Source organism: Triturus cristatus, chromosome 8, assembly GCF_964204655.1.
Source record: "Triturus cristatus chromosome 8, aTriCri1.1, whole genome shotgun sequence".
In the NCBI taxonomy this organism is placed as follows: Eukaryota; Metazoa; Chordata; class Amphibia; order Caudata; family Salamandridae; genus Triturus; species Triturus cristatus.
Window position 1 is genome coordinate 36,007,186 of NC_140591.1, and position 27,708 is coordinate 36,034,893.

Consider the following 27,708-nt stretch of genomic DNA (forward strand, 5'->3'; position numbering starts at 1 on the left):
ACCTTGTTACCCTCACCCATGCAAATTACTTAAAAATAAATCGATAAAATCACAACTCAACCAAGTACGCTCAAGTAAACTGTTAAATATGGGACCCATCCAAAACATAAGCGGAAAATTCAAGTTCAGGTTCGACTGACACTAGCATTAGCAGCATCTTTTCGGAGAAGGCTCTATCACTGTTCACCATTCTTGCAATAGGCGACCCTTGTAATAACCTACCCTTTCAACATACTGAAAAAGATGCAAAAATGTGTATCCTTCACACCGCTTGACACTCAATCCCTTCTACAAATTATCGCTGCCGCCAAGTTTCTCCCTATGCTGATGTCATCTCTCCAGGAAACTTGTATTCGAGACTGTGCTCCTTCAATCTGAGGGGCTAAACGATCCCAAAGAAGTCAAGCCTTGACCTTAGTTGTAGTAGATAGTAGTACTTTTCATTATTGCTTTTCATAATGAGCAAATCACCAGGACTCAACCTAGCATCCGTACAGGGATGTAAGGTGAGGGCTCAGCACCGCAGGATCGCTACGCACTTTGCAAGTTAGGTAAAAGTGTAGGGGTGGATATCATACATGGTGTACTGGGTGATTCTTCTTCAGATATAAATAAGGGCTCATGTACAGATATGAGGCAATACATTGTGTACTGGATGATGTTCTATCTGTCAGTAAAGAAACTTCTTATCATAAAGGAATAGGCTGTGTCAGAAAAAAGATGTGTTAATTTTGCATTTTTTAGGACCAATAATGAATGAATGAATAATTTTTTGTGTGATTACTTAAAATCATTACAAAAGAGCATCCATCACAAACCGGAAAATAAAGGAAAAAATAAAAATATTTTTTTTAATTCATTATCACGTGCAAGAGGTCTTTATACAATTGTCCACCACTTGAAGCTTGTTGCAATGGTTCTTGACCAAGTTCCTTATGGCAAAGTTGCAGCTGAGCATGTTGATTCCTGGCCAAGTTTCTTGTGGCGGAGCCTAAACAGAGCCATTGTTTGGAGTTAAAGTGCCAGTGCTTGTTTGTCACCACGTACCTAGTGACTTTTCTGCCATGCATAGAGAAAGAATAGGATTCTTTGACAAGGATTCTTCTGGCAAAGTTAGAGCGGAGCGCATTGATTCTGGGCCATTTTCAGAGCAGTTAGCTATTGTTGTTTGAGGTTCTTCAGTAAAGTGGTGCTATAAGTTAGCTATTGTTGTATGGAGTTCTTCAGTAAAATACCGGTGCTTTTTTCTCCTACATTCCCCAAATGTTTGGCCATGCATAGGATATATGGGTGCAGAGGTGCCATACTGACAGGGATCTTGTGGGTGGTGTGCTGCTTGTGTCAGGAGAGAAAACCCTTGATAGAGCGGGCCCTCTGGGTCTTATTTGCTCCCTGCTGGACCATTCTGCCTTTCTAAAGGGAGCGTGTGTGTTGTACAAATTTACCGAAATTGGCCATGTCTTTGACAATATCCAAGGTATAGAGCTGCCGTGCGGCTTCTTTTGCTGTGTGAGTGCCCTGTTGGGGAAAAATAGGCATAAGATGAATTCAGTGGATCTGTCGCAGTGCCGTGCAGCATAAGAGTAAGTGTACCAGTGATTCCCTTTTATATTTGCATAGTCTGCACTCCGTGGAGCATCCATAGCGGATTCCAGGTTGGGTGCAGTTCTTTTAGGGGGAATGTGTGCAGTCTTGCAGCTAAGATCTGATAAAGGGCCAATCTCCCCACGGCCTGGTTAAGGTGGTGTTTTGTTCCAGAGGACATTTGTGGCAATTTGATGATTTCATGAAGGTTACTTCCCAGGAGGGATTCAAGGGCTAGAGAATGGGACAGAAGGCGCAGTTGTTTTTTTATTTATGTTTTGACAGTTGTGTAGTCGATAATGTTTGGGTCCCAGTTCTCCGTAACCAGTTGCAGGGATTCTACTACTGCCATGAGATTTGCAGACCAGGGGTTGTTTGGGCTGCTAGATATGATTTTTATGAGAGCCTTCATGGAATTGTCTGGAGCCGCAATTGCCAAGAAAAAATATTTTGCCAAAGAAGCCAGCACGCCCAGCTTTTGTTGAATAAGATCGAATTCTAGACGGATCAGAGTGTTTCTCCAGGCCATTACTAGCATGCTGGGGAATGCCTGCTGCGCGTGGGTGACCGATGGTAGCAGTTTGGCCCGTATCACTCTTAGTATTGCCGTGGTTGTAGGGCTGTTAAGGGCAGCGTTTAGTTTGCAAAGGGTGTACGTCACCATCTTCCCTTTCATCCTCATTTTTTGTAGATGGAGCAAGGGTCAGCCTGATTCACACAGCCACGCACCCAGGTAGTTGTAGCGTTTGGTTTTACACAGTCCAGGCTAAGTGGGCCAGCCGCCATTCGAGAGCTATTTTTTTGGGTAACTTCCAAAGATCACTATTTTGGATTTGCTTGCGTCTAACTCGTTCTGAAGACTGTATTTAAGTTAAGTGCTTTTTGAAGGTGTGATCTACGAGGACTAGGCCATCAGCGTATTGCAGCAGATGGATTTTTTTGTTTGCAAAGTTTATGTAACAAGTGAGGCTCCATTAGCACCTGGCCCCAGATCTGCAGTGTATAGATTGAATAGTAGTGGAGCCAACACACACCCTGCTTTAGCCCTCGGACTGTAGCTATTTTTTTGGTGGCAGACTCCCCTAGCAGTTTGATCCATACCCAGCTGCTGGAGTATAGTGACCTAATGGCGCTCAGTAACTTCGGGCAAATGTTCCCCCCCTCCAATTTCTGACAGAGGATGTTATGGACTACCCCATCGAAAGCTGCCGAGTAGTTGGCAAAGCAGGCAAAAACTGTGGGGGAGCACAAAAGATTGCTTGATGCGCTAGTTACGAAAGAGCAATGATGTTATCAACTGTCGAGCCCCCTGTGCGAAAGCCTGTCTGGTAGAATGGTTGAAGACCATTGTTGTATGCCCAATTAGCTAGTTCTAGCAAGATGGTGCTGGGATAAGCTTTCCCTCGATGTCCAATAGGGAAATCATGCAATAGTTTTTCGGGTCAGTCTTTGCCCCTTTCTTAAATATAGGCTGTAGAAAATAGCCTCTCCACGAGTCTGGCATTTCTTCTAGAAGCCTGCATTCGGCTCACAATGGTGTGAGGGTTGCAGCCCAAAAACATGTCTCCTTTCTAAATAGGGAACCTGGAAGGCCATTTGGGCCCGAGGCTCCATCCCTTCTGATCTTTATTAGAACGATGCACACTACTGCTTCGCTTGGGCCAGCATACCTTAGTTGCTGTTTCTTTTGATGTTCTCCACGGATTATATTTGTTTGGGCCGATATTTTCCTGGTTCTAATTTCGAATAACTTCACATGTGCAACCCATGTCTCAGCTGGGACCGCGTTTCTTCTATTAGACTCCTCATAAGTTATATTATTTAAGTATTGCCAGAATTGTTGGGATTTGCTGGGTGCCAGCAGCTCAAATTTTTATTCATTTCTCATCGTGTGCTTTGCATTTCAGTTTCCAAATGAGTTGTTTCTGTTGCCTTGCTGCTTCGTTAAGTTCCCTTTTTGGGGATTCACTTTTTATTTTTTCTATGTACCCTTTGTTTGGTTTTTAACAGCAATGCGCTTTGTCTAATCTCCGGAACTGTGCCAAGTGTATGATGTACCATTTTTGCTTTTAGTCCTGGCCTGTTTCCTCCGAGCAGCGTAACCAGATTTTGTGCTAGCTTTTCCCAGGCCTCTATGGTGACTAGTTTATTCGTTGCTGGTGGCCAACCTTCCCAGGTGGAGTTCCATGTGACGAAATTCTTGGTGGTCATTTGTGTTCATTCTTTTCTCTGCAGATGTTCATAATGTTCCTCCCCATTTAATTTCTCGATGGGGGAGAGGATGCATCTCTGTCTAGATGTAACCTCTAGGCTGACCAGCAGGGCTGCGTGATTGCTTTCGTCCCTTGGGAGCATGCGTATTTTAGCATGGCTTTGCCTACATGCTGGCTCAGAGAGATGTAACCAATAGTTGTTTGGTTGTTGAATGTGGGTGGGTAAAGTAACCGGGGTTTGGCCTGTGTTTTATATAGATTGTGTTGATTCTAGGTTGTGGGTCTGGAGGAGGGTGTTGAGTCTTACCGTGTCACCGCTGACCCTGCCCTGAACGATCCATTCGTCCTGTCGGTACATGTTAAAATCTCCGAGAAAGATGACTTCTAAGGAAGCATGGTGTACTATTAGTGATTCCTTTTTAGCCTTTTATGATACCAGCTAAAAGCACATCGTAGGTGTTTTAATGCTATAAAGCTCAACTTTAGAGAATGTTTGATATATATATAGAAATGCCCCCGAGGGCCCCCCGAATACCTTTTTTTAAGGCAGGTTTATGATATTACGCTTATCCTGGTAGAGGAGTTGGTGTTAGTGCCCACGTTTCCTGCACACAGATGACATCCACACTCTCAAGAAAAGTAATTGTAGCCAAACATTGAAAGGTCTTGTAGATAACTGCGTCATAATGTTGAAGGAGTGTTTTCTACCTTCCCTGCTATTGAGGTGGGAGAACCCTGGGTTGGAGGCGAGCCAGCACCAGTAATCTGTATAAGGGGATGGGGGGTGGCAAGCGGTTACACTGCATGTGGTGGTGGTGGTAATTACTTGCCTTCCTCCGTTCTGCCCATCCAGCCTACACCCGATGTTCATGGTCTTGTGTTCTATATGAGTCCCAATGGCTGGTCCCTTTCAGGATGCATGCAGTGGAGGTGTTTTTGGTTTTGGGGGTGTTTGTAGAATGAAGGGGTACTTTCTTTGTCGGTCATCTGAATGGCGATGCCCCATTCTGCAAATTGCCCCTTTTCTTTATATACCATTTCTGCTGTACTGGCGTCTCGCCATGCTGTGGTTGTCTGCTCCCTCCCTGTGTCTGAGGCCAGGCGGTTGAGCTGTATCCTGATGATGTCCCTGCTAGTGATGTGGGCTAGTAGTTCGATGTGTTTTGCAAGTTTTAGAACATTTGCCCTGTTTAGAATGTCCATTTTACCTTTAGAGGTATACAGTGGGGTCATTTTCATTCCTGATGTTTGGCCGTTTCCTTCGTTATAGTTGCTTGACCATAGGTCAGTGTCAATCAATCAATCAATCAATCACTTGTAAAGCGCACTACATACCCTTGAGGGTCTCAAGGCGCTGGGGGGGCGCTACTGATCGAACAGCCAGGTCTGAGTATCCTCCTGAAGGTCAGCAGGTCTTGGGTCTGTCGTAGGCTCAGTGGGAGGGTGTTCCATGTCTTGGCGGCGAGGTGGTAGAAGGATCTCCCGCCGGTGGTTGTTCTTCGGATGCGTGGGACGGTGGCGAGTGAGAGGTCGGCGTAGCGTAGCTGGCGGTTGGGGATGTAGAAGGAGAGCCGTCTGTTGAGGTAGGCTGGGCCGGTCTTGTGGAGTGCTTTGTGTGCGTGGATGAGGAGCTTGAAGGTTATCCTCTTGTTGATGGGGAGCCAGTGCAGGTTTCTCAAGTGGGGGGTGATGTGGCAGTGTCGTGGTACGTCGAGGATCAGTCGTGCCGAGGCGTTTTGGATGCGTTGTAGTCGTTGGATGAGCTTGGTCGGGGCTCCCGCGTAGAGGGCGTTTCCGTAGTCGAGTCTGCTGCTAACGAGGGCCTGGGTGACTGTCTTTCTTGTATCTGTCGGGATCCATCTGTAGATCTTGCGAGCATGCGGAGGGTGTTGAAGCAGGAGGAGGAGACGGCGTTGACTTGCTTGGTCATTGAGAGCGTTGAGTCGAGGATGATTCCCAGGTTGCGTGCGCGGTTGGTGGGTGTCGGGGCTGCCCCCAGTGCCGTCGGCCACCAGGTGTCGTCCCAGGCTGAAGGGTTGGAGCCGAGTATGAGGACCTCCGTCTTGTCCGAGTTCAGCTTCAGACGGCTGATCTTCATCCAGTCGGCGACGGCCGTCATTCCTTCATGGAGGTTGGCTTTGGCGGTGATGGGGTCCTTGGTGAGGGGGAGGATCAGTTGAGGGTCGTCGGCGTAGGAGATTATGTTGAGGTCGTGCTGTCGGGCGACGTGGGGGCCATGTAAATGTTGAACAGTGTCGGGCTGAGGGAGGATCCCTGGGGTACGCCGCAGATGATCTTGGACTGGAACGGAATGGGGGGAGGTGGACGCTCTGGGTTCTGCCAGAGAGGAAGGAGGTGGTCCATTCCAGAGCCTTGTCTCGGATCCGTCCGGCGTGGAGGCGTGTGTGTAGTGTGCGGTGGCAGACGGTGTCGAAGGCGGCGGAGAGGTCTAGGAGGATGAGTGCTGCGGTCTCACCATTGTCCAGCAGCGTCCTGATGTCGGTGGTGGCGATGCGGGCAGTCTCTGTGCTGTGGTTGCTGCGGAACCCTGACTGGGAAGGGTCCAGGATTCTGTTTTCTTCGAGGTATCGGGTTAACTGTCTGTTGACGATTTTCTCGATGACCTTGAAGGGGAGCAGAGAGATGGGCCACAAGTTCTTGAGGTCTCTTGGGTCTGCCTTAGGTTTTTTGAGTAGGGCGTTTATCTCGGCATGTTTCTAGCTCTCTGGGAAGGTTGTGGTCTCGAGGGAGAGGTTGATGACATTGCGTAGGTGGGGTGCGATGGAGCTGCTTGCTTTGTTGAAGACGTGGTGCGGGAATGGGTCTGACGGAGACCCGGAGTGGATTGTGCTCATGGTCTTGATGGTGTCATCAACACTCGCTCTGGCCCAGGCTAGCAGGGGGTCGTGGTTGATGGTGTGCGGAGGGTCTATAGTGTTGCTGTCTGGGTGTTGAAGCTGTCGTGGTTGTCTGCTATTTTGCGGTGGAAGAAGGTGGCGAGGGAGTCGCACGGGGCTTGCGACGGCGGGATGCCGTTGGTGTTGGAGCTGGGGTTGGAGAGTTCCTTCACGATGTTGAAGAGCTCCTTGCTATTGTGTGTGTTGTTGTCGAGGCGGTCTTTGAAGAAGGTCCTCTTGGCCACCCTGATGAGGTGGTGGTGGTTGCGGATGGCGTCCTTGTGTGCTGCGTGGCTGTCCGGAGTTTGTTCACTGTGCCATTCCTTCTCTAGTTTCCGGCAGACTTGCTTGGAGGCAAGGAGTTCTGGAGTGAACCAGCTGCCCCTCTTGCTGGTGTCTCTGTGGGGGGGTTTCATCAGCGGGGCGAGGGTGTTGGCGCAGTCCTGGATCCAGCATCTGAGGCTGGGGGCAGCAGCGTCGGTGTTGGAGGGTTCGGCGGGTGGGCTGAGAGCGAGGTTTGCACGTAGTTGGTCTTCAGTGATTTTGCTCCAGCAGCGGCGGAGGGATCTGTTGGGTGCTGTGGTGTGTGGTGGGTTTCTGGAAGGCGAAGTGGATGCAGCTGGGTCGGTCCAGAGGAGTTCGGTGGTGTGGCTGACGGACGTGCGGGCTTGAGGAGAAGACTGGGTCGAGCGTGTGACCTGTGGAGTGGGTGGGTGTTTTGATGAGTTGCTACAGTCCGAGGTGTGCAAGGTTATCGATCAGGGTTGTAGAGTTGTTGTCGTTGTTGTTCTGAAGGTGAACGTTCAGGTCTCCGAGGAGGATGTAGTCGGTGGAGGTCAGGGTGTGCGTGCTGATGAAGTCGGCGATGGAGTCGCTGAACTGAAGCCCGGGTCCGGGGGGGTCGATAGACGAGGGTGTCTCGGAGGGTGGAGTTAGGGTCTGTGTGGATCTGGAAGTGCATGTGTTCGGCGGTGCTGAGCGCATCGTCGGTGCTAGTTGCGACCCTGATGCTGTTTTTGTGGACGATGGTGATTCCTCCTCTGACTCCGTTGGTGCGGTCTCTGCGGGTGATCTTGTAGCCATCTGGGATGGCTATGGCGATGTTGGGTGCGGAGGAGTCGTTTAGCCAGGTCTCTGTCAGAAAGGCGACGTCCGGGGATGTTGTGTTGAGCAGGTCCCAGAGCTCGACGGCGTGTTTGCGTGCGGAGCGTGTGTTCCAGTAGTATGCATCGGAGGTGGTTGGGGTCTTTCTTGGCGGGTGGTTCGTCCGCTCTGAGGCTAGTGTAGCTGCAGTTCCGGCAGGTGAAGGGACCGTGTGTGCGTTTCGGGGCGGCCTTGAAGCAGGTGTGGGTCCGTCCGTTGAGAGCGTGCACAGTGCTGGCGTTGTAGTGGAGGCGGTCGTTGTGGCGGGTGCGGGGGCCAGGGGTTCTGGCGCTGGGCGCGGTAGAGGCGCGGCGTAGACGGGCTTGCCGCGCGCCCGCAGCACGCGTCCGCTGCTGGGCCGCACAGTGGCTGACATATATGGGGAGGTGGGAGGGAAGAGCAGCTGGGAGGTGGGGGCGGCGAATGGGCAGTGGGCAGTCAGCGGGGCGGGCCGCAGGGGACGCAGCGGCGGGGTCGGTGAGGGACGATGAAGGGAACAGAAGGCAAAAGGGCACAAAAACGAGGGAAAACGAGTGTCACAGAAGTCAACAGGGCACAGAAATACAGGGAAAAAACGAGTGTCACAGAAGGCAACAAGGGCATAGAAAAAAAGGGAAGAAACGATTGTCACAGAAGGCAAAAAGACGGCACAGAAATACAGGGGCAGCTGAGAAACAGAAAGCAAAAACGGGCGGCGAGGCACGGGGCAGCGAAGGGTACAGAAGGAAAAACCAGGCAGAGACACAGGGGCAGCAAAGAGTACAGAAGGAAAAACCGGGCAGATACATGGGGGCAGCGAGGGGTACAGAAGGAAAAACCGGGCTGAGAGACACTGGGACAGCGAGGGGTACAGAAGGAAGAACCGGGCAGAGACACGGGGGCAGCGAGGGGAACAGAGGGAAGAAAACGGGTACGGACCACGAACAGGCAGCGGGGGAAGACAGAACAACAGCAGTCACAGACACAACAATGAAATACAGGCAATACAATAAACGAATAGAGCGCAAGATGAACAAGCCTATGGCCTATCACTGGCCACCAGGGATGAGGCGCAGGTGGTAGCCTGCGGGTGGTGGAGGGCCTCGAACTTCCTCAGCAGCAGCGGCATCTGGGGCAGGGACACACAGGCGGTGCTGTGCGGAGGGGGAGCAACCTACCTGGTGGGGTCAGGGGTCACTGTGTAAAGCCATTTGTGATATTTGAGCTGTGAGAGGATGAAACTGGGTGCTCTTTTGATCTTGAATGTGTCCTTGGGCTGGTCTTGGGGAGATCTATTGGCTTGAGTTCTGACCAAAGTCCACGAGGCTGTCCTGGTGTTCAGTCATTCCTTCCCAAATTTCCTTGAGATGTTTGGTGTCCTGGGTCGGTTAGTGTCCTTGTTGTTCTTTGCATTGGCTCTGTTATTTTTGGACACCTCTGGTTAGTGGGTTGTCTCCATGTGTCGCCTATATCGGGAGCATCTTCTTTCTTTTTGATTGTCAGGGGTTCTGTGAGGCCTCCGGATAAAGCTTGGTTAACTAGGAACTGGGGGGGGGGGGGCTGTCAGGATGCTTTCCTTGTGGGGGTAGGCTTAAATTATTGTCAAAGGAGTAGAAGAAGTTACCTTGAATAGGGCCTCCCTGCAGAATGTGCCCTTGAGGGGCACTTTGTCTGTTGTCTATCGATGACATATCCTCCCCAGCTGTTGTATTTTGTTCCTTTTAGGGGCTGTAGTTGACTGACTACTGGTAGCCGCGGCTTATGATTGTTTATCTGGCATTTTTGTGGCCTTGTGTTGATGGGGCCTAGCATTGCGTGATTTTGTGAAATCTAGAGTAAATTGCTGTGGGGGGGCCGTTATTGCTTATGGAAGTGATTCAAGGGTGCTTCCTTTTTGGCTACCGTGCTGGGTGATTTTGACAATGCTTTTTTTTTTTACTGCCATTTGCCGTGCTTCCGTTGTATCTTTAGATGTTTTTTTTCCTCCCAGAGTTAGTTTTGGAGCAGTGTGGAGGGTGTCCGCCATCCCAGAGCCCCCCCTATTATTGTCCTCGGGCTACGCAATTTGATCGCTGGGCATTACATTTGATATGAATAATTGTGGCGGCGCTTCTTTCAGGACCTATATTTGTTGCATTAATTATTGCTTTTGAGGGTGCTATGCACTATGTTGGAAGACTAAGTTTCAATAAGTTTCCATAATTTATGCAAATGAAGGACAGTGCCTCTTTAGCTTGCTTAAAGTCAGCTTTGGGATAAACAGTTGAGATTACAAGAGTACATTTATTTGTTAGTGAAAAGAATTGGCCATTTTTTAGATCGATGTTACGAAAAAGTTACTTACCTTTGGTAACCCTCTTTCTGCTTAATACTCTAACTGCAGAAGTATTCTGACGGATACTTCTTTTCTGCACTTTGCAAATAGTTACAAAAATAGTACCTCCACAAAGTGGTGGGTCTGAGGAATGACTCAGACCAGGTAATCCTACAGATCAGATCTGGCAAAATGCCCTTCCACCAGGACATGGTTATCCAGGCAGTAGTGCTTAGTTGACATCTGGCGAGACACCCACGTAGCAGTCTGGAAGCTGACACCACATGCCTGTGCAGTGGTAGAAGTCTGCACTCTGGTGGAATTAACTGCTTCTTGGCCAGCCCACCTGACTCATGTAAGAACGATGGATCGGGATGTGGCCCGAGTAATTACCAGTGGCGGGGATTAAATCAAGCATTCCATCAATCACTGTTTTGTACACTTATTCATTTTCCGCGAGCAATAACTGTGAAGAGACATCACTGTGGGTCATTACATATAGCCTGATGTCTCTGGATCTAATCATTTCTGGCCTGGAGGCAAACAGCCCATATTTACCACGGATTTAACCCAGGGAAAATAGCTGCAGGGACAGGGGTTGCAAACAGGAACACAACCCGGTTCCCACCTCACCCTTGAAGCACCATGGGTAGCATGCTATGCTCTATCGGGTCTAGCCCTACATAGCCTTTGCTGAGCATGGCGCGCTACCAACCCTTTCAAAGACATTAAACACAAATCACAACACTCGGCGTACTCGCGAAGGGAGCACTCTACATTGAGACAGTCAAAGATCTTTAAAATCCGACCTACACAGTGGTTGTGACATACGGTTTTGGGAATCGGTTGGTCTAGATGTGAGACCTGCAGAGGTGGATACAAGTGATGTATATAACATGAGATTGATGGCTTCTTGGTATCGTGTCCAGGGTCGATTTTGGGAATCTTATTTATTAATTACTGACACAATGAGAATGTTGGCATTCGGTTTGGAATTATCACCGGCATTACAGCCTTTTGGTCCACTGTGATTACAGCCCTGAAGAAGTTGTGTTAATCGTGACGAAACACGTGTTGGCTGAGAACAGAAGTAATTGAGAAGAGGAACAATAAAGCAGTGGATACAAACCAAATACTGGAAGCGGTTGAATTGATTGATACTAGCGTGTGCTGGGGAATGTGATAAGTCAATACAAATAGCCTGATGTCTCTGGATCTAATCATTTCGGGCCTGGAGGCAAACAGCCCATATTCACCCCAGATTTGTCCCGGGGAAAACAGCTGCAGGGACAGGGGTTGCAAACAGGCACACAACCCTGCTCCCATCTCCCCCTTGAAGCACCATGCTATGCTCTGTCGGGTCTAGCCCTACATAGCATTGGCCTTTACCAAGCATGGCGCCACACCGACCCTCCCAAAGACATTAAACTCACTTTTTAGTTGAATCATTGTGTAAAATATTACGTCAAGTAAATGCCATAATTCATAAAGTTGTTTTTTTAATGTTGCGGTTTTAAATGCACTAAATGAACCAGGAAGCAGGTGCTTTGTAGTCTGCAAAAGGTTATCTTAACGCACTGCTAATTTTGTCCAGGTTTCAGTTAAACTGTAGGTAATATTCACAAAAGCAATAGAAAACAGTAAGAATTACAAAGTTAAGAGGTTTGATTTCAGATTCAGAAAATGCTTTATTTGATTTTAGACAGTTAATACAATCATAAAAGCAGCAATAAAAAGACAAGTCAATCAGATAAAATGTAACATCACAATGTATATCAAAATAAAACCTCTGGGCCGCCATTGCACAACCTTCAACATTAAAATCTAACCAGTTGTGCTTTTCCTTTTCCTCACAATGCTTTTCAAAAGTCCAGTCACAATACCTATACAATACATATTATCCCGAAACTGAAGAAATAAAAAGGCCGGGCGACATTGCCGCCATGCTTCCTTCTTCAGAAAAGGCATGATCCATCTTGTTCTTTCCTACAAAATAAGGTCACATGCATTGTTGTTTGTACATTTGTATTGTCACAAGGACAAAAGCAAAGGTCCCTGGACCAATCACTAATAGCTGGAAATGTAACCAGACGATGGAAGCTATCAAACCTAAACCTAGTGAGGACGTATCTGTCGTACCCACCAATACACCACACTAGATAGGGTTGAATACAGAATGTGGCCAGCGTCAGTTGGTGCTGGATCACTGAGCTTTTATTAATTTCCACAGCAATTCTAAGAGACTCCAGAGGAGTCAAACATAAAACTTTAAACTCTTTCCTAGATATTGAGCACATAGTTTCTGGATTAGTATAAAAATCTAGTCTACTCAAGTCAATTAAAAATTTCCTTACATAATTTAGCCAGGGGATTTTTTTAACCTGATCCAACCTCCTAGAGTCCTTGAGAATATCCCGATTCAACCCTAAACTAGGGGAGGTCCAGACTCTATGCCAAAGCAAAATTGGTTGTATTTTAATTACGTCAGATATGTAAAAAATCCCCAACTCACTGTGGCAATTGTAGATGCATGTGCTCTGAGGGACAGCTAAAAAACCCCTCAAAAAAGCATTTTCTACTAACTGGATTGGGGAAACGTCATAAAAACCACAAACTTCCGCCCCAAATATTGCAATGCTAATGCATTTAGCTTGATAAATGTTGAGAGGATCCCCGGGGGCCTTTTGCCCACTTTTTTTAGCAAAATTCATCACCGCCACAGTCGACCTTTTAAAAAGAAGGGTCCTGCTTTTAACCGCCGGTCCCCAGGATCCTGCGTCCTCGAATAAAACACCTAGGTAGGAGAACATTTTGGTTGAGTCTACCCTTCCAGACCCAGCTGGCATGCTACACTTAGTATTCTCCTTCCCACATGACATCACAAACGTTTTCTTTACATTGAGTTTAAGGCCCCGATTATCCACAAATTCAATATAGGTGGCAAGGGCCCTCTGTAGCCCAAGCTGGGTTCTAGCCATTAAAACAGCGTCATCCGCGTAGAGAAGGGAGACAATCGGTTTGTTGTTAATTTGTTGGGGATACCTCGCCCTGGTCACCAGTTCCTCTTCCAATGCATTAGTGTATAGTGTGAAAAGGAACGGTGCCAGGATGCAACCTTGTCTAACACCCCTAAAATGCAACATTTCTAAATCATTTACACAAAACCTCTACAAGGGTGCTCTGCAGCAAGACTGACAGTAACATAATCAAATTCTGTCATGTTTTTGAAGGCAAAATATCTGGAGATGGGACTTTGACCCAGTCTCGAAGGGGAACTATTGGGCTGCATTAAAAGCTACCACAGGGCCATTCAATCAGAACGGGCAGCTTTTTATGCACAGAAAATTCTAGAGAGTTGCAACCCGGCGAAGAGTATCTTCTCGATACTCAGACCTCAAATCCCAAAAGTCGTCAACAGCACCTTTGATCACGTCAGATCAGCAGTGTGAAGACCTCGCCACCTTCTTAGTCAGGAAGGTGGAAAATATTTAAAGGTCTTTCCCGCCGGTCCAAGCGGGCCCAAGTGCTGCACCTAGTCCCCGCACTACCAGCACCCTGGAAGCCTTTCCTCCGATCTCGCAAGACCAGCTGCACTCACTTCAGTCTGCCGCTCCTGATGACTCTCTCAAGCCCGATTAATTCAGGAAAATTCTACCTGTGCTATTGGCACCGTTGGGCCAGATGATCAATAGGTCTCTCGCCATGGTGGTTGTTCCTAGGGTATGGAAGCAGGCCAAGGTGGTACCTCTGCTCAAAAAAACCACCCTGGACACAGCTGAGCCAGTGAACTTCCACCCTATTTCCTTCCTGCCATGGGCATCTAAGATCATTGAGGCCTATATCATCTCCCTACTAACAGATTTCCTGAACACCAACAACATCTTAGACCCCTCCCAGAATGGTTTCCGTCCTGGCCACAGCCCGGAGTCAGCGCTCCTGGGTGTGACCAAACATTTAAGGACAGCAATAGATGCTGGGCACACTTCGGTACTGATATTATTGGACCTAAGTGCCGCATTTGATACGGTTTCCCATTCCATCTTGCTGCAACTTCTGGGGGAGGTAGGCATAGTGGGCTCTGCTCTAGATTGGCTCTCTTCTTTTCTTGCAGGAAGGACGTTCCAGGTGCCAGCCCCCAAGCCCCTCCTTTCATGTCAGGTATTCACACCATCAAACAAGGGGTGCCACAGGGCTCCTCCTTGAGCCCATTGCTGTTTAACCTGTACGTCCAACCCCTGGCGGTGGTAGCCAAGAGCAGAGGTTTGACTATGGTCTCCTACGCTCACGACACACAGTTGGTAGTGGCACTCTCGGACGACCCCACGCGGCACGCTCCCAAGTTTCGGAGCGATCTTGCGGCTGTCGCCGAGTGGATGACTGCCAACTGTCTCCAGCTTAATGCTAGCAAGTCTGAGGTGTTGTTGGTAGGGAAGGACCCCGGGCTTTGGAGTGAGCACTGGTGGCCCGAAACCCTCGGTGGTGCCCCCCCAAGCAGGTGGTAAAGAATTTGGGGGTGTGGGTGGACTTGGTCCTCAGCTTCCAAGTCCAAACTAAAAAGGTGGCAGGGACATGTTTTGGGCTACTGCGGGGGCTCTGACCTTTATTGGGGTTTTTTACGCGTCAACACGGCAAGTCATCATCCAGGCCTCGATTCTGTCGAGACTGGATTGTGCCAGCTTGCTGTATCTAGGGTCAAACAGACAGAGTCCAAAATGCGGCTGCCAGAACCCTCCTTGGTCTCCTTAGAGCCTGTCCTGTGATGGATGCCATTCGCCGACTCCACTGGTTGCCTGTGGCCAGGTGGATTGAGTCCAAGGCTCTCTGCTTGGCCTTCAAGATCTTGAAATATGCCACCCCTGGAATCTTGGCCAAACTGCTGCTGCCATATGTACCTACACGCCAACTCCGTTTTTTGGGTCAAAACCTGGTAGTGGTCCCCCGGGTAAGGAGGGTACACGCTTGGGGACGCTGTTTCCGTACTATGGCGGCAAAACTCTGGAACTCTCTACCTGCACAGATCCATAGCTTGAACAACTACCTAGCTTGCCGGAAGGCAATTAAAACACACCTCTTTCCTTTGTCGTAGGCCTTGTTTTTCTTTTATTTTTTTACCGCGCCCCGTTTGTTCCTCACTGCTTTCAGCGCCTGGGCGCCTCTTTGCTGGAGCAGCTGTTGCGCTTTATAAAATGTTATAACATAACATATCTAAGAAATGCAGCATATTATGCCACATTTTGCGTCCTCTTCCCAGGTCCTCATTTAGTTCAGCACCCATTTTTGTATGCAACATGTGAATCTTTTCGGGGACACTCTCTTGAGTGACATCTTTGAGCTGTGTACATGAGAGGTCTCACCAGTGTATGGCTGTTCTTGGCTATGTGCACAAAGTTTGAGTCTTATCTTTCACTTCCTAGGTATTTTAATCAAGTCCCGCACACAGTGCCTATTAAAACATCTAATCATCTATCTAATACCTCGATTTAGTTTACTGTTGTCTCCCAGTAAGCACTAGCAATTTACACCAAGCACTGCCCACCCTGAATCCCAAGCCATTTGTGTGCTATCTTCAAGCTAATAAACTCACCATTATCAAATATATGCTCAAAGGCTGTGTATCCGTTATGTCCCTTTATGATCACAGTAACATCGGTTAGTAACACAGTAAAGTGTATCGGTCTCCCTAATAGTGCTTTGGGATGAAACGGGAAATATCTGGTCAATTTCTTAAATGATGAATGTACCAATAACATGAACCGTGAATTGATACCAACTAATTCTCTGATTTTGGCTTTTCACTTAAGAATAATTCTATTGTTCAGACACTTATGTTGTAAATTGATTTATTGGACACATTTTATTTACTGCTTATTCTTTGCTAACATATATGTGTGTTGAAGTAGAGACTTATTAATTGTTTTGCGCTGCTATACGACTTGAGCTGCACCTCTCTGGGGTTGCTTTTGTGCCTATTGGGAGGAAACCTGGCCTGTCAGTTCAGAAAGGACTGTTCCTTTTGGAGCAAAACAATGCTGATTTGCATAAGGAAGGTTCCTTTCTCAAGTGGCACAGTGAGCAAAACGATTAACTGAATTGTGGCCCAGAGTAATTAACAGATCCTGAGACATAATTGACAAAGTCATGTACTAAAATATATGTAGTTATGGCGTAATCCATACATTAAGTGATTACTAATTTCTTTACACCCATAGAAACCAGATTCATGAATACAAAAGAGGGAAAATCATGAAGAAAATATCCTAGTTCTGGATATTAATCCTATATTTAAGAAGAGCCAGAACTGATGGCAAACAGCAAAAAGAAGCAGGACAATGTAGTAGGAGGCAGAGAACTCTTACATGAAGAAGCATCAGGAACAATCCAGTGATTTCAAGAGGCTGAGGATCCCCCATAGGATCTGAATAAAATAAAGTTACAACATTAACACTGGCACTACCAAATAACACCCATCGGCTGATAACAACCATGCTATGTTGTTAGTCCATCGTAAGTGCTATTTGGCTCTACTATAGAAACCTCTGAAAAAGAGCAGACTTTTAAATGCAACGTGAATGTGGCAAGAGTGTTCATCAACCATCAGAACTAAGAGTCCACTTGCAAACAGAGAAGACGAACCTTACTTGTGCAGTGCTTAAAAGAAGGGTTTTAATCACTCATCAGTGCTGCACTGTTATCAGCAAACCACGCGATCAAAAAACATTCTGTTCTAATGAATGTTAAAAGAATTCTGATGAGTATTTGGTTCTACAGGGTGATTAAAAGACTCTTACAGGAGATAATGCAAACACATGCAGTGAATGTGGAAGGAGCTTTATTTACTCAGCAAACCTAAAGATCTATGAGCAAACACACACCTGGGAAACTCCAGACACAAATAGTAATTGCAGAAATAGGTTTAATGAGATTGCACACCTGAAGTGTCGTCAGTGAATTCGTGCAGCACAAAATCCATAACCATGCAGTGAATGTGGAAAGAGCGAACACGCACAGGGCACCAACATTTAAATGTGGTGAATGTGGACAGAGATTTACTCATTCATCAGGCTTAATGAGCCACCAGCGAACACACACCATAGAAAAACTACATAAACGCGGTGAATGCAAAAAGCGCTCTGCTCGCTAATCGACATTAAAATAGCACCAACAAACACACATGGATAAGAAACCATACAGTTGCAGTGAATGTGGAAAGAGCTTTATTTACTCATCACAGCTAAAGACCCATCAACTAGTACATACTGGAGAAAAACCATACACCTGCAGTGAATGTGGAAAGAGCTTTAATCAGCCATCGCACCTAAAGACCCATCAACTAATACATACAGGAGAAAAACCATACACCTGCACTGAATGTGGAAAGAGCTTTAATCACTCATCACACCTTAAGACCCATCAACTAATACATACAGGTGAAAAACCATACACCTGCACTGAATGTGGAAAAAGCTTTATTCAGTCAAATGGCTTAAATTACCACCAAAGAATACACACTGGTGAAAAACCGTATAGTTGCACCGAATGTGCCAGGAGCTTTAATGACTCATTTAATTTAAAGTTACATCAGCGAACACACACAGGTGAAAAACCATACACATGCAGTGAATGTGGAAAAAGCTTTACTCGATCATCAAACCTAAAGACCCATCGGCGAACACATACAGGAGAAAAACCATATGAATGTAGTGAATGCGGAAAGAGCTTTGCTTCCTCATCAAACTTAAATTTCCACCAACGAACACACTCAGGAGAAAAGCCATACAGCTGCAGTGAATGTGGTAAGAGCTTTAATCAGTCAACAACCTTAAAATACCACCAAAGAATGCACACAGGTGAAAATCTGTACAGTTGCAGTGAATGTGGCAGAAATTTTAATAAGGCATCCAATCTAAAGCTACATTGGCGAACACACACAGGGGAAAAACCATTCACATGCAGTGAATGTGGAAAGAGCTTTCATCACTCAGGAAACCTAAAGATCCATCAGCGAACACATACAGGAGAAAAACCATACACATGTACTGAATGTGGAAAGAACTTTATGCAATCAGGAACCCTAAAGATCCATCAACGAACACATATAAAAGAAAAACCACATAGAAGTTGTGAACGTGGAAAGAGCTTTAGTCAACCAGCGCATCTAAATATCAATCAGAGAAAATAGAGGAGAAAAACCAGCACTGAATGTGGAAAGAGCTTTATTGAATCAGTGAAGCTAAATACCCTCCAGCAAATGGAAACTGGAGATGAACTATAAATTACATTGAATGTGGCAAATCTTTGACTTATCAAAATTAAAGTTCCAACAGTGACCACATAGGAATAAAACTGTGCCCTTGCAGTAAATGTGAAAATAGCTTTTTTGTCTCAGAACGGCTCAAGGGGCACCAGTGAAAGCATGCAGGAGAAAAAGCATAAATCTGCAGTGAATGTCAAAATACTTTTATCCCTCATCACAACTAAAATGTTATTAGCAAATGCAAGCACGCAGGGTGGGAGAGAGTAAAACATGTAGGATAAGTTTGTCATTCCTTGCTCTGCAAAGCAACACAGATAGTAATATAGTAAGGACTTATTATCCCCTGGGTCCATTAGCAAACACACAAAGGAGACAAACCTACTTTTGCAGTGGATGTGAGTAGAGCTTCTGAGAGGTAACCTTATTGGGCATCAGCGAGTGCACACAGGGGAAAGCACATACACATGAAATATATATGGAGTGATTTGCAGTTTGTGATTAATAATAAATTGTCATCAGGAAATCATAAATGCAAAAGAAAAATATTTCAGATGCAATAAATGTAGGATACTTTTTATTTGTTTCTTAGCACTCATAGACATAATAGTTGTCAAGAAACTACAAAAACAGGCCATCTTCGCAAAGATCACAGTGAATGCTGTTTTGGAGAGGGAAAAATCATGAAATGATTCATGGCTATGCCACAAGAAGTTGGCAAATATGAAATAAAACAACGAAGATATTTGGTTATTCCTAGCCAGTGCTACCCTGCGTATACACCCCTAGATGAGTGAGCTGTATAAGTCCCCTTATGACTTCTGGAAAGATATTATATTTGCCCACACTAGAACTAAAAACAGAACTTACAGCCCACCTGAGAGTTTAGAGATGTAGCACATGAACCTTATATGAAACATGTTATGTCATCCAAGACTACAAAGAGGAACCTTTGAAGTACCTATTCGACCACTAACAAAGACACACAATCTAGAAATTAGGCTGTTACAGATTTAGAATCTGTTCTAGAAATGCCCACTGCTTCTCTGCTAGTTACTCCTTGGGTGTTCCAAGAGCATACTGTTTACTTCTTATTCAAAGCATGGTTTAGGAATGCCAGCACTCACCTCACCTGGTCCTTGGTGACCATGTGATGTGCATACTTTGCTTTTTGCAGAGATGTATCTCCAGTAAAGACCATTTCTTCCCACCAGGGTTACAGTGGCAGTGTCTTTTTGAGGTAGTACCTCTAAGACTTTGAATGATCTCTACGAAAATGAAAAGATTGTTTTGAATTCTCAACAAAATCTAAATGAATAACAACCAAGGACACCTGTACCTAATATAAGATGAGCGTTAAACATAAGCTGCCACTAACCCGTCCAATATTTAAAATTGACATCATACACACATTAAAGTACCTGGCACTGTATCTCCACAACGGGTTAATCTCCAGGTAACTACAAGTTCTCTGGTGTCTGCAAGCCCTAAGTTATTGCGCCCTCAAACAATGACCCCGGAGATACCGGACCTCCAGATCTCAGAGGAACTGTGGAGGCTGCAGGATGCTTCTGTGACTGGCCCCTTTCTGCTCTCATACTTCTGTCCTCCAGCTGAAGTTAAAGAAGCTGTGCCCCCTCAATATTTCCCATACCCCAGTGAACTTGCCGTTGCTCATAAAAAAAGGTACAGAGGTTTTACAATCCGCTTCACGGAGGTGGTAAATGGCCGTGTGAAAAATTGATTTGTTGATTGAGGGGGGTGAAAACCTACTGAAGCAACAGCCACAATCCTTGTCAAGGTAAAACACAAAAAGCCACTAAATTAACCAATGCTGAAACCACTGATAGGCGTGGCGCAAAAAGCAGTCGGGCGTAACTTAGAGGCAGTGTGTAAAGTATTTATGCAGCACACAAACAGTAATAAAGTAAAACACAAGAAAAATCAACACCAATTTAGTAAAAGAGAGTAACATTTAATACATTATTTAGTACTAAAATGGCAAAAGCTTTATCACTGGAAATGGCAATATGAAGTTTTAAAGTTTTAGATGAATGTAGTGCCAAAATGCACAAGGCGCAAACTGAGCGTATCTTGCCACACTGGACAGGTAGAAAGTCACAAGTTCAGGCTAACCGCAATGGACCGCAGGACAGAGGAACAAGATTGGCCCACTGAGAATTGTACCTTATGGAACAATCTTGGTTCTTGATACGCGATCTGCGCAGCATTGCTTTGCGAGACTTTGCGTCGTCTAGTGTTGGTTCCGATGAAGCTGTGCTCAAGGCTCTGTGGTGCTTTGCATCACTTTGTGTCTGTTCCGATGAGCTGTGCAGCAAGGCTTTGTATTGTTCAACATCCATTCTGATGAGGCTGCCAGCTATGTGGCGATGCTTTGTGACTTTGCATTACCCTGTGTCGGTTTCAATGAAGCTTGAAGTTGTGCAGCAAGGTTTTGTGGGCCTTCGCAGCGGATTTGATAGGACCTTCAGTTGGGGCAGGAGGAGCCCTCTCTGGTGACAGCCAAAGGCCCAGCACCTGTGGAGGCACCACTTGGAAATCAGGAACTCACTCTAGCAGAGGCCAGCAAGGCTTTGGAAGGTCCAGTGCAGCAGGTCAGCTGGGCAGTGGCAGGGAGGCCTCTGGAGCTAGTTGTGTCCCTGTAGTTCAGAAGAGAGGGTCGGTCAACTGACCCTCAGTCATTCAGCCTGGGATGAAGGGACCAAGTCCAGTCTTCCTTCTCAGCAAACAGGGTAGGCCTCATACTGTAGGGCATCCTTCTTCTGTAGTATGTACAGGTCCCGGAGTATATCCAAGAGTTAGGTTTGAGAGTCCAATATTTATATCCGGTGCCCACTTTGAAGTGGGAGAAGCTTCTAGAGTTTCCCCCCACAGATGTGTCTGGACTTTTCTATCTCCTTGTCTTGCACCCCAGACTGTCTGTGGTCTCAATAAACTAGTGTGAAATCCTAAATAAGTGTTCTGGGCCAGTGCATTTGAAATGCAAGTGTGCTATCCCATTAAGCCAGGATGGGCCATCCTGCCAACGCCCAGACCCTCTATTGTGATACTGTCTGGGAGTAATACACAAAGGCTGGCTGGCAACTACACCTAGTCATATGACAGAGGAAAAGGTTGCAGGCACCAAATGCTTAGGACAAGAAAATTCCAACTTTCTAAAAGTTATATTATGTCAAAGGGGGTAGGCCAAGGTAATGACAACTAGATGGGGCCTACATAAAGTAACGCAACATGATATCTAGCTGCCACTTACACTGCTGTTATCTACTTAAACAGACTGGAACCAATACCAAATGTCATTGGTCCTGGTTGTTTATTCAACCAATTATTCCATGCTTTTAAATGACCGGCAAACCAGAAGTATGTGCGAGCACTTCATCTGGAAATCAACCGCACACAATGCAGATGTCCTCACATCTTTAATAAGTAAGTTCACTGCCTCCGTTTTTCCCTGCATTAAAACCACCAACATTCCAAATTCGTCATTAACTCAGGACAGTTTTCCTGTTTTCCGTAGAGCAAAAATAGACCTGTAAATTAGAAGCGGATTTCAATCTAAATACGAGACTTTCAAACAGGACAAGAAGCCGGACCTCCAGGTGGTTTGGGACAAACAAAGTAAGGTGTTTCTCTTGTTCACAGTGATTGCATTCTCATTAAAGCTCTGTTATGAGATGACTAAAAGGTACTCTACTGTTGCTTTCAGATCCCAGACCGAATGGTCAAAGGACACAATTATAATTCAAAAGCGATAGAAAAGAAGTGCGCTCTGTCTATAATCCCAAGTAGAAAGAATAGACCAACAGGTACCACTGAACATTAAAAATTAAATAGAATACACTGTGAAGGGGTGGGAAACCACTTACAAAAGTGTAATATATTTACCCCTTTTTAGATTGTTTCCAGTCAGAGCCCTGGAGACAACCCCAGAATAATATTGGGGCTTGAAACGCGTCGGCATATTCAACCATTGGGGAACATCGCTATAAGAATAGGGCCAGCTTTAAGGGACTAGTTGTAATCTTAAACCTTACCTGCGTTAAAGTTTGTTCCCAATGGACAGCAACCTTAAAAAGACTGCTTAAATTGTTCGCATAAATCATGAAGAGGGTTGCTTTAGCTATGAAATTATTGATTGGCTTAACATTGTGATGTATTGTTTTCTGATTTATTTTGTTCGCGTATTGCTTCGGCATGCTTTGTGTTTGTTGCACAAAATATACACAATATTAAAAAAAAACAAAGTTTTTTCCGTGCTTCTGATACATATGGCAAAAAGAAATATGAAAAGCATGGAATAATTGGTTGATTAAATAACCAGGACAAATGAAATTTGTTCCAGTCTGTTTAAGTCGATAACAGCAGTATAAGTGGCAGCTAGATATCATGTTGTGTAAGTTTCTAAAAGTGGTATTTTTAGAACTGTGACTTAAAATCTGACTTTTCCATTAAAGAGGGTTTTTAACTATTGGAGTCCTGGGAGCAACCAGCAGGAAAGTCTGAAGACAGGGTAGACTGACAGAGGGGGGATGGGGCTGCTAGGGAAGTGAGCACACACTGAATATAGCTGACAGCTGGGCTACTAGACTGTGGCTTGGCCTGCCTGAGTTGCGGATCGAGTTGGCTGAGTGCCCACTCATTCACCCCGAAGCCTGTTTGTTACACCTGACACCGTGGACCTCTCCCATTGGCCAATGGGTGGCTGCCCACCCCCCTCCACCCCTTTCATTTGTATGTGCTTTAGTTTTCCCTGTACAAGCTGATCTGAGCGATCCCTGAATTAGTTTGGTTGCCCTCTCCCCCCTTTTTTCTTTTGAGTTCCTCGCATATTCGTTTTCACACCTCCCTTTTATCTTTTTACCGCATTTTGCATTGCTTTAAATGAAGATCTGGATTAGGCAGTTATAATTGCCTGGGCGTTGCACGGTTTGTATATGGAGCCTTATTTGGTTGACCATTGCTTGTATACTTCTTGAATATTGTTGAACTGTCATGCCCTGTTTGATGATGCTTTTATTTCGAACTGTCTTCACCTTTGCGTGTTGTTTATTATAAATGCCAATAAACATATGTTTACAAAAAAGATTACGATTCTTTCAACACCAAATGTGAATTTTCTACTTGCTCCTAATCAAAAGTTAGCACTTTTTAAATGATAAGGTAACCCAATGTTATCCTATGGGAACGGTGGGCCTTAAAGTAATGAAAAACACATTTAAGAGTATTTCATTGCCAGGACATGTAAAACTTAATTGTACATGTGCAACTTTGTAAATACATTGCACCTTGCCTTTTGGGCTGCTTAGGGCCTACCCTAGGGTTTTACTTTATGCATCAAAAAGGAAGGTTTGGGCCTGGCAAAAGTTTTATTTTGGAATTATTTTTATAATCCACTCATGTAATTTAACACTAGAATCCAAACAGTTGAAACAATTGTAGTGTGCACTTTTGGAGTGAGTCCTGCCTATGCTCATGAAGTAATTTGCGGTAATTCTATCTGAACCAGTATTAGAGGTCTCTTTTGTTACCAACCCATTTTTGCACACTCATGTACCCAAAATCTAAAAGAGATATTGCCATCTGCAAAGCAAGCCAGCACTACAACTCACAAAGTTATGAAAAAAAGTCAGAACTGCATTTATTGCAGCAAAGTAATAGTGGAAAATGCTGTATCCCATCCTAAAATAGGAGAATAGCTCAGACTGAAACACACATTAGATTGCAATGCACAGAATGTAATATACGCTACCAAATTCCCATGTGGTTTATTGTATGTAGGGAAAACAGAGAGAAAAATAAAAGTTCATATCATGGAATATAAAAACGTGACCAGAAATTAAAGTACTCAAGTTTGGCTGCACATTGGTTGGACCAGAATCACAATACTGCACAGTTGCGCTTTACAGTTTTGGAAACCATCATGGTGACCCCTGAAGTTAACACACTAAGAGCTTTGTCTCAAAGGGAAACATTTTGGATAAGACACTTTGACAGTTTTTTACCTAACAGCCTTAATGACTAACTAGAGATGGTGTGTTTTCTGTAGTGTTTTACAGTTTTTCATTTGAAGACTTGTGTTTTACAGTTTCTTTAATTAGAAGTCTTTTGATAAGAATCCCCCCAACCAACCCCACTCTTTATTGATCTGTTCCACGAAGTAATCAGTGATCTATGCTCCAGATACCAGCAAATCTTGGTACTAGGGGATTTCAACTACCATTGGGATTCACTACCCAGGGATCATGTAGCTAGCAGGTTTGGAGAGACCATGACTATGCTAGGGCTGCAGCAACTTGTCATATCCCCCACCCACGAGAAGGGACATACCCTTGACCTTATCTGGACCACGTCCTCAGCCAAGATATACACTGATTGCAAACCGTGCAGCTGGTCAGATCACTATCTGATCAGCTTTAAACTTCCGGTGGACAGCCGCCTGACACACCTCCCTCCAATCTGGAGGGCAGCACTGAACTGGCATAAAATAGAGGACGCCAAGTTTGGGGAAGCACTAAAAAAGACACTACACGTGGGTTTTCAGACCGGGGATCCGGACCGAGCGTACGAAACCCTCTCTTCCGGACTAAGGTCAGCCTTCGATCTGGTGGCCCCTATGCAAAGGGAAAGGGTAACAAACACTATGAAGGGTGCCCCCTGGTACACGCTAGAACTCAGAGGGGAAAAACAGGCCCTCCGTCAATGCGAGTAGTATTGGCGAAAATCATACGACCTAGAATCCCAGGAAAAGTATAAAACATCCCTAGCCCTCTCCCTAAAAAAACAATCATAGTACTATGAAGGGAGGATTAATAAAGCGACAAATGTCCAGAGAGAGACCTTTAACATACTCAAGGAATTGAGTCGTACAAAAGAACAAAGGAGGGTCGCAAATCAAGCAGAATGCGAAAAGGTACAGGACTTCTTTTTAACCAAGGTTAAAAACATTATCATTGAAATAAGCAATACCTGCATTACCCCCTGTCCTCTAGTAGTGGTGGACTCACCAGTGCTCCCAGATATTTCACTCTCATCCTTTCCGACATTCGATCCAAACGGCCTAGCCCACATCGTGGCCAAAGTAAAATCTGGGTCTCCCGAAGATCCCTGCCCACATCGGGTGTTTAAAAAGGTCATTTCGGCAGTAGAGTCTGAGGTACTATCCCTAATAAATCTCTCTTTGACCACAGGGAAGGTACCTCAAAAATTTAAAGAAGCTACGGAGATCCCACTGCCCAAAAAAGCTGGGGCGGACCTAAGCAATTTGAAAAAAAACCTATATCCCAGCTACCTTTCTTGGCGAAAGTCCTTGAGCAACATGTGCTCAAAACTCTCTCGGCCTTCCTAGAAGAACACCAGCTGCTACACACACTACATGCAGGATTTAGGGCCCATAACCGCACTGAGTTGGTGATGCTCTCAGTGCTAGATGAATTGAGGCTGGCAGCTGACAAGAAGATCCCCTCGGCACTGATTCAATTGGATCTCTCAGCCATGTTTGACACAGTGGACTATGCGCAGCTGCTGGCCCGTGTCCGGCGGCTGGGAGTTTCCGGGATGGTGCTTCAGTGGATTACCGCATTCCTGGAAAATCGGTCTCAAAGAGTCCAACTAGGGGAATGCAGGTCCAGGCAGGGTGTTCTACGCTGGGGGTCCCACAAGGCTCAGCGCTGTCCCCCCTACTATTCAATATTTATCTCCAGCCGCTAGTGGAAGCACTGGCAACATTAGACTGCCAGGTGTTCAACTATGCTGACGACACCCAGCTAATTGTCCGAGTTAACAACTATCCCCAAGCACAGCTCAACGTCCAGAACATCCTCCGGCTCACCATGAATTGGATGACCTCTGTAGGAGAGTAGGATCTGCACCTTTCGTTGCCCCCACCTTTTTTCTGATGTTTACACTGGTTTCTGGCTATAGTCTGGCTGGGACCCTGCTAATCAGGGCCCCAGCCTCTCTGTTCTCTCTAAACAACTTTGAGTGCATATTAGATGCACTAGTGATTGGATACTGTGGTACCTTATGAGCCCCTAGTATATGGTACCGTATGTACCAATGGCATAGGTACTTCACAGGCCTACCAGGGGCTGAAGCATGTATTATGCCACCCCTGGGAAGCAGACTAAATCTGACACCACAGGCCTGCTACTGCAGCCTGGGTGAGGTGGTGTTAGCACTCCTCACTGAGATATAGGTACACTATATCTCTACCTGCACACACACATAAATCTATCAGTCACCCCTCCGGCAGGCCCTATCAATCCTGAGGGCAGGGTGCTTGGTTTCCATGTGAATTATTATTATTATTACGTTCTTATTGAGCACAGCTGCCTCCCCAAGGGTATCCTGGCGCTTGACCTTCAACAGTTCATCAGATCTAACACATTACATTGCTCTTGGAAAGAGATAGGTCTTTAAATCTCTTTTAAAGGAGGTTAGATCTTGCTTACTCCTGAGCGACAGAGGGAGGGTATTCCACAACTTAGCGGCTGCAAAGCTAAAAGCGCGGCCGCCCATCCTCACTCTGTTGATTTTAGGAACTTTTATCAAAAACGCAGAGGAGGATCTTAAAGGTCTGGCGGCCTGATACCAGGAGAAAAGATTTTGCAGCGGCAAAGGTCCTAGCCCATGCACAGCCCTGAAAACAAGGCATGAGGCCTTGAAAGGAATCCGCTGCTGGACAGGCAGCCAATGAAGATCGAATAGTGCTGCCGATGATGACGCAGAGCGTGAACGAGCTAGGGCCAGTTTGGCTGCCATGTTTTGAATCCTCTGCAACTTAGATACCAGGGTATTGGGAGCCCCCAGAAGCAGTGCGTTACAGTAGTCTAATCTACTGAGAATAGTACTACGCACCACCTCTGCTCGGGCTCCCAAGGGGAGTAACGGCAAGATTTTACGTAGGGCTCTAAGTAAGCCCATACACTTTGCTGTGGTCTTATTAACAGAGGCATCAAGCTGCAGGCTAGGCTCAAACATGACCCCCAAATTACGAGCCGACTCGGCGACTGTCACTGTGCCCAAGATAGAAGCCGGCCAGAAATCCTTTGGCAGCGGGCGGGGGGGGCGATCCAAGGAGCAATAGAGCACCTCGGTTTTTGCCCCATTAAATTGGAGCGAGTTAAGCCGAAGCCACTCTGCTGTTTCCGACATGCACTGGTGAAAGGTGTCCCTCGACACCGCCTCCTTACCCTCAAAGGAAAAGATCAGTTGAGTGTCATCTGCATAGTTGATAACTGAAATGCCGAATGACTTTATCAAACTGATTAGGGGTCGGAGGTAAAGATTTAAAAGGATCGGGCTGAT

At 45.9% G+C, this 27,708-nt stretch overlaps 1 protein-coding gene across 1 annotated transcript in view; it reads left to right on the forward strand.

Moving 5' to 3' along the window:
* The window catches only part of LOC146799902 (uncharacterized), a 42,619-nt gene extending 19,140 nt beyond the window's left edge, over positions 1 to 23,479 (forward strand). Inside the window, exon 2 of the mRNA XM_085620831.1 lies at positions 16,340 to 23,479. Within this exon, the coding sequence (XP_085476957.1) occupies positions 17,302 to 18,309 (1,008 nt within the window). The 5' untranslated portion in view covers positions 16,340 to 17,301 and the 3' untranslated portion in view covers positions 18,310 to 23,479. The remainder of the gene's footprint in view (positions 1 to 16,339) is intronic.
* Positions 23,480 to 27,708: the final 4,229 nt, after the last annotated feature.